Source organism: Penaeus monodon, chromosome 37, assembly GCF_015228065.2.
Source record: "Penaeus monodon isolate SGIC_2016 chromosome 37, NSTDA_Pmon_1, whole genome shotgun sequence".
Taxonomy (NCBI): domain Eukaryota; kingdom Metazoa; phylum Arthropoda; class Malacostraca; order Decapoda; family Penaeidae; genus Penaeus; species Penaeus monodon.
In genome coordinates, this window is record NC_051422.1 from 10884428 (window position 1) to 10891927 (window position 7500).

At 35.4% G+C, this 7500-nt stretch overlaps 1 protein-coding gene across 1 annotated transcript in view; it reads left to right on the plus strand.

The window, feature by feature from the left end:
- Nucleotides 1-983: 983 nt before the first annotated feature.
- The window catches only part of LOC119596396 (translation factor Guf1, mitochondrial-like), a gene marked incomplete at both ends in the record, with an annotated part of 8304 nt that continues 1787 nt past the window's right edge, over nucleotides 984-7500 (plus strand). Inside the window, 6 exon segments of the mRNA XM_037945618.1 lie at nucleotides 984-1102; nucleotides 1852-2124; nucleotides 2309-2446; nucleotides 3584-3720; nucleotides 4215-4344; nucleotides 4570-4679. Coding sequence (XP_037801546.1) covers nucleotides 984-1102; nucleotides 1852-2124; nucleotides 2309-2446; nucleotides 3584-3720; nucleotides 4215-4344; nucleotides 4570-4679 — 907 coding nt within the window.

The window sequence follows — 7500 nt, forward strand, 5'->3', positions numbered from 1 at the left end:
CCCAACGACAACAGTCATCAGCTCAACAAGTTCCTACTCGCAGCAGCGGCGCCCACTCAGCAGACTCACAGTCAGCATCAAGAGTCATCAGCTCAACAAGTTCCTACTCGCCAGCGGCGGCCGCCCACTCAGTAGGCTCACAGTCAGCATCAAGAGTCATCAGCTCAACAAGTTCCTACTCGCCAGCAGCGGCCGCCCACTCAGCAGGCTCACAGTCAGCATCAAGAGTCATCAGCTCAACAAGGTCATACTCGCCAGTTGCGACCGCCCACTCAGCAGGCTCACAGTCAGCATCATCGGCCATTCACCTAGTAAGCCATACTGGTCTACAGTCGACAAATGTCAGTACATCGCAGATTAGAAGTCTAAATAGTCAGCACATAAACAATTCAGGAAACAATGTAGCAATAAAGCCTTATACTGTAAAGGCTGCTCAACAAACTGTTAAACACTGTGTAAATAGTGATTATGTCATTCCTAATCTGCAAACAAATAATTTAGAACAAACACAAATTGTAAATATCCCACTGAATTTTATACCAGATAAATTTGGGTTACGTGTATGCCCCCAATACAACAGTAAGAATGGGTGCCATGCTATGCTTTGCCGGCGATTCCACATATGTCTTTTTTGGGCAAAGGAACAATGCAAAAGCAATAAGTGTGACTATGCTCACGATTTCACTTCATACCATAATACACTACTTAGGAATACATTCTCTAACAGAAGAAGCTTCGATATCCCTGAATGTATTCGGGATAATCACAGACGCATGAAATTTAAAAAAAAGGTTATATATACACATAAAATACTGATGATATACCAAAAAATTGTAATTCTATCCAATAATTATATCATAATGTTACATCACTTAGATATGTAGATATGTGCGTGGTTTTAGATGGATGGAATACCAAAAATCAGATTTTGACACAGTATATTAATAATTATGTTTATAGATATTACCTGTTCCATATCTTAGGTGCCATCAAGAAAGATGCTGATAACAAACAAGTTTTGGATAAACTTCAAGTTGAAAGAGAAAGAGGAATCACAGTTAAGGCACAAACGGCATCAGTCACTTATAAATACAAAGGCCAGGTAAGCCAAGGATATTTGAAGACTTCACAATATTATATCATTTGATGTAGTTGGATGAATTGTCAGAGAATTGTCTTAGATAAAAATGTTTTTCATATTTGTGTTTAATATATAATTTACTGAAATTCACTTTTATGTTCATGCATCCCTTGAATCTGTACACTGTGTAGGGACAAAAAAAAAATTGTAGACATATACCTTCAGGGATTGTGATTGTACAGTAATGTGGATTTCAAATGCTGAAAAAAAATTCTTAGTCATTCATAGCATATGATGTCTTAAATCTCCTTTGGTCAATAGTAATAGCATCTCCAGCTCCATTAATCAATTTTTAGGTCTTTCTACCACCCACTCTTGATTCATTGTCAGTTAGATAGAGATAATTCATAAATACAGCATTTTAGTGTATCATTTTAGGGACACATCTTGTTCAAAACTTCTTTATAATGACAGACCCCATTTAGACTGAGCCCTCCTTAAATACTCTGCCCTATACTTCATAGGTCACTGTAGGGGGTTATGGGTAGTGATTTGATATGGCTCAGTAAAAAAAGGATTAATATTAATGTTGGACTGCTTCCATTTTTAACATATATGTCAAGATGCTTTCATTCATCAAATGAAGACTTCAAATTAGTATTATCATCACTGACTACAGCATCAATTCTATCACAGCTTGTATTCTTAACTGAAAATTCCCTGTAGTTCCAAGGCCCACATACAAGTTTATGACAACAGTTGTTTTCCAGACCTACCTCCTGAACCTCATAGACACACCAGGACATGTAGATTTCTCCTATGAGGTGTCACGGTCCCTGGCTGCATGTGATGGAGTTATCTTACTGGTGGATGCCAATGAAGGGGTTCAAGCCCAGACAGTAGCCAACTTCTACCTGGCATTCACTAACGAGTTATCAATCTTACCCGTTCTGAATAAGATTGATCTGAAAAATGCCGATCCTGAAGCTGTTAAAGAACAGCTGTTGAATCTGTTCGAGATTGATCCAGATGAAGTTTTGATGGTAGTATATGATCTGAATTTTGTTTTAGCTTCCCAAAAATGTAGAATTTACAATTGCAAATTATCAGAATGGATTTGACATTTAAAAATGTGGAAAATTAATTTCTCAGTACTGTTTTATATTTATATATTTGAATTTCATTACATGGAATACAATAGATTTAGTTATTCTATGTTATTGCCAGATATCAGCCAAGAAAGGAACTGGTATAGAAGAAGTTATTACAAGTGTCATAGAATCCATACCATGTCCAGCAAAGAAGTGTAACCCAGATGCTCCACTGCGTGCTTTGTTATTCGATTCTTGGTTTGATAGGTATAAAGTAAGTAGACCTACTGTTTGTATTGTATTTTTAGAAATCCACATAATATATTGATGAAATATAGGCTCTCACTTATGACTGCTCCTTCTTCATCCTTCTTCTTCTTCTTTTATTTTCCTTTCTTTCTGTTTACACAGATTGTTCCACAAATGTTTAGTCACAGAGGAGTCAATAACTTGGCATACCTGAGCTCACCTGTTTACTGTATTCTTTAATTTTTGTGATTTTTTTTTTTTTTTTCATTTTTATTACTATTATTGTTGATCTTGACTTTATCAATACAATAAGATTTATAATATTAAAAGTTACATTAATAACAATATGATATATGTAAACTCTAAGTAAAAACTACATTGTATATAGAGTATAGTTTTTTTTTTCTTTCTTTCTTTCTTTCTTTCTTTTTTTCTTTCTTTCTTTCTTTTTTCTTTTTTTTCCTTTCTTTCTTTCTATTTTCTTTTCTTTTTTCTTGTCTTTTTTTTCTTTTTTTTTGGGGGGTGGGATCCCTTATTTACTCTCATCTTTCTCATTATCTTGTTCCCTCCCTCCTTTTTTTTAAGAAGAAAAATAATGAAGAAAAAGGGAATTTTTCTCTTATTTACACTCCTCTCTCTTTATTGTTTTATATACTCCCTCTAGCTTTCTTATTTCTAATTATCCACCCCACTTATTTTCCTCATTTTATATTTTTCATCCCTTTCTTTATTACTGTATTGTCTTTATTTCAGTGCTGATCATGATTACCAAATGATAAGGTTGGATGTCACCTTTAACCCAATGCCACCAGGCATGGCATGTACATGTGTTATTCCCACTGTGAATTTACTTTATCAATTGGTTTTATGCATAGATGGTTACACTTGTACAAAGTCAGCAATGAGCCAATTACAAGTACTGCCTGTTTCACCCCTTTACCTTGATTTACAAAAATATTTTATGTTTTCTTATTTTAGTAATTATAATGTCTATAATAAAGATAACACCATTGATATTCATTGCATTAGTAAAAAAAAAAACATTTTTCCCCTCAATTCAAGGAAAGGTGAAATCTGGTAAGGTTACAAGGTCTACTAACTGACTTTGTATACTTGTTGCAATAAACTAGTTTTATATTCACCATCATTATATCTCTTGTAGGGTGCTGTGTGCCTGATTTTGATTGTGGATGGTACTCTGAGGAAGGGTGATACTGTAACATCAGTGCATACAGGAAAGTCTTATGAGATCCGAGACCTTGGGATCCTTACACCTCAAGAAAGATCTGTTCAGCAGCTGTAAGTTAAAACCTGGAAGAGTCATTATTTGCAATTTTCCTTTATCATCTTTTAATTTTTTTAAATCATTATCATCATGGTATTTATCAGACACCTTCCTGTTACTTATCTTCTTTTTTGTCATCATTTTGTTATTTTTTTATTTTTCATATATCTTCAGTCTTCCCCTCTTTTTTCTCTCTGTCTTTTTTTACTTCCTCCCTTTTCTTGTTTCTTCTTTCTCCTTTCTTTTTTCTTCCTTCCTACTCCTTCCTCCTTTTCTTTTTTCTACCTACTCCTTCCTCCTATTCTTTTTTCTTCCTCCTCCTTTCTCCTCCCTCTTCCTTCTCCTTTCTCCTCCTCCTTCCTTCATTCCTTCTTTTCTTCTCCTTCCTTTCTTCTTCTCTTTCTTACTGAACTATACTCCCTACTTTCCTCATGCAATATACATAAATATCATCATTTTTATCAATATGAGGGTATGGTATGTTTACATTTACCACTTGGTATTACAGATTTGCAGGGCAGGTTGGTTATTTCACAGCAAACATCCGATCAGCCAAAGAAGCCCAAGTTGGAGATACATTTCACCGAAAGGGCATTCCCTGTGAACCACTGGAAGGTTTCAGGCAAGCTAAACCTATGGTAAGATTTGTCCAAGATATTAAGCCATTTTCACTCTTCAGTGTTTTATTTCACTGTAGAAACTTGATAAAGTGTAAGATGAAACTTCCAGTACAGTAAATTAGTTTCTGAGAAATTTCAAACTTTAAAGGTTTTGAACTCTGCATTTGAGTTTAGTATATTATAATAAAACAGTTTGTATGTAATCTTCTAATTTCTTTCTATTGTTCACCCATATCTTGAAAAGTATTTGCAGGCATGTACCCAATGGACCAGAGAGAACATCCGGCTCTGAGAGCAGCAATAGATCGTTTAACCCTTAATGATTCTAGTGTCTCTATCAATATTGAAAGCAGGTTAGTTCTTTTGCAGCTTTTTAGTTGTTTGGTTGCCTAAGAAATGGAATGATATGCAGAATGCATAATTGCATAAAGACAAATATACTGGACTAAGTTTCAAAGGCAGAATTGATTAATGATCTAAATAAGTTTCCAGTAATGGGTTTAGATTATTAGCAAACAGATTTTTTTCAGACTGGAATGGCCTTTAGAGTTTGTTTACTTAACCACATGCTTCTGGGGATATATATATATATATATATATATATATATATATATATATATTATATATATATATATATATATATTATATATATATATATATATTTATATATATTTTTTTTTTTTTTTTTTTTTTTTTTTTTTTGTGGTGTGTGTGTGTGTGTGTGTGTGTGTGTGTGTGTGTGTGTGTGTGTGTGTGTGTGTGTGTGTGTGTGTGTGTGTGTGTGTGTGTGTGTGTGTGTGTGTGTGTGTGTGTGAAATGTCTCTGCACATAGATGGCTCTGCTAGTCCTTAGCCACAAAGGAGTCAATTAGTAGACCTTGTGACCTTACCTAATTAACCTTTCCTTGAACTGGTAGGAAGAATATATTTTTTACTAATTATGAATATCAGTGGTGTTACTTTTATTATAAACATTATAATTACTATAATGCTATAAACATTAGTAACAACAAAATAAGATAACATAAAATATTTTCGTAATTCAAGGAAAAGGGTAAACAGGAGACAGGCAGTACTCGTAATTGGCTCATTGGTGAATTAGTATAAGTGTAGCCATCTATGTCTATAAACAATTAATAAAGTAAACTCACAGTGTGCATGGCATGTCCGTATATGCTATGCCCGTCGGCATTGGGTTAATTTGTTGAGCATCCATACCAATTTATTAGAGCAGGGAAAAATTTTAAGCTAATTACACAGATATACCCTTGGATTAATTACATTCTTTAACGCATTCTGCTGTGATGGCATGCTATACATGCCATGTACACTAGGATGCCCCCCCCCCCCCATTGGATCAGGGTGACTTGAATAAATTTGGCCAAGGGGTGGGTGACACAAACAAATCATGGAAAAACATTTGGCTAAGGAGTGAGCGATTGGGATGTCACATCATTGGAAAAAATTTGGACAAGGGAAGGGTAATGGGAACATTATGTTATGGGACATTGTTGCTGATTGTTCACAAGTGCCCAAAGGACCATCCAACAACCATACCTGGGAGAGGGTGGCCTCCATAGAGAATATTATGACCATGTGCAGGAACCTATTCCTGTCCATCATTTAACTCCTTGGATCCACTTGCTTCATGACGCTTGTAGGTTGGGCACACATTAACACTCGTGTGCAGTGACAAGATTCTTTTTGTGCATAAGCATTTTTAGATTTTTTGCCATATCATTTCTCTAGGTAGTTTATAACTCATTGAAGAGAAATTTTAAAATTTTATTTGTGTTATATTATTCATTTTTTCATAATATTCAATTTTCTATAATACAACCTGTACCGCCAGTCACACTGGCCAGAAATAGGATACCGAGCATGGAAATGGTGTCCTCCCTGGAGCCAGTGCTTTTCTAACCATGGCTTAAGGACATTACATTTCATACTCGTTTATTGATGGGAATAATGCAAAAGCCCTTCCTATATACTAAATGAGCATAATTACCTCCCAAGAGATTTGTACACTCATGGAGAGTCTTTCTCATTACCCCAGCCTTTAGCTGAAAAGCTCAAGATGGCAAGTTTGCGTTAGCCCTGCCCACTGCTAAATTTTCCTGTGACAGCATGTTCACATCATCCACCCCTCAAGCCAAGTTTTTCATGACATGATGGTCATGTCATCCAAGTCAGTGGGGCTAATGATGGGAAATAATACAAAAATAAATAATAATACAAAAAAAAAAAAAAAAGGGTTTTGCTCAGAAACTAAACTACCTGGGATGATAGTATAAATTCTGCTCAACATGAACATTTTGATACAGCAGAACAAATTACTAATATAGACCTCTGTAAATGGCAAAATACCAAAAATACATTGGGGGGGGGAGGAATGCATTCTTCATATTGTGTATCCATGAAAGCCACAATTCTAGTAAGCCTGATACTCAGATTTTGGTCCACATGCTTGTCATGAGGCTCCCATTGGGTGAACTCCCATGATCCAGATGATGTGACTATTACATCATGAAAAAATCTGGTTTGAAGGGCGGGTGACATGAACATGCCATCATGGGTAAATTTGGCACACCACAAGTGCACAAAGCTTTTGGAGGGTGGTTTTGCATTATTCCCATCAATAAACAAGTGTTGAATTCACCATCCATGAGCCATGACTGGAGGAGCACAGGCTCACTATCTCCATGCTCAGGATCCTATTTCTGGTTGTATTACAGAAAATTGAATATTACTTAAAAAAAGACAAATAACAAAATGTTACTTACTGCTATTATCATTGCACAGAGTTACAGACTACCAAGAGAGATGATATGGAATCTGTGCAAGGAAAACAGTCTGTTACCATCTGGATAAAGCAAATCAACTGACAAATATAGACATTGGAAAATGTAAAAAACTAAAAACACATGTGCAGAAAAAGAGAAAATAGTATTGCAAAGGAATGAAGTCTTGTCAGCACACATGAGTGTTAGTGTGTGCCAGGCCTGGAAGCCACACACCCATCAGAGTGGCTTCTCTAGTAAGCCTAATGCCCATATATTGGACCATATGGAGTCAGTGAAGCATCTTGATCCAAGGATTAATAGCATTAAAATAATCATAATATAAAAAAAATAATAATACCAGTATCTATATCAGTATCCCTTTTAGAGCCATC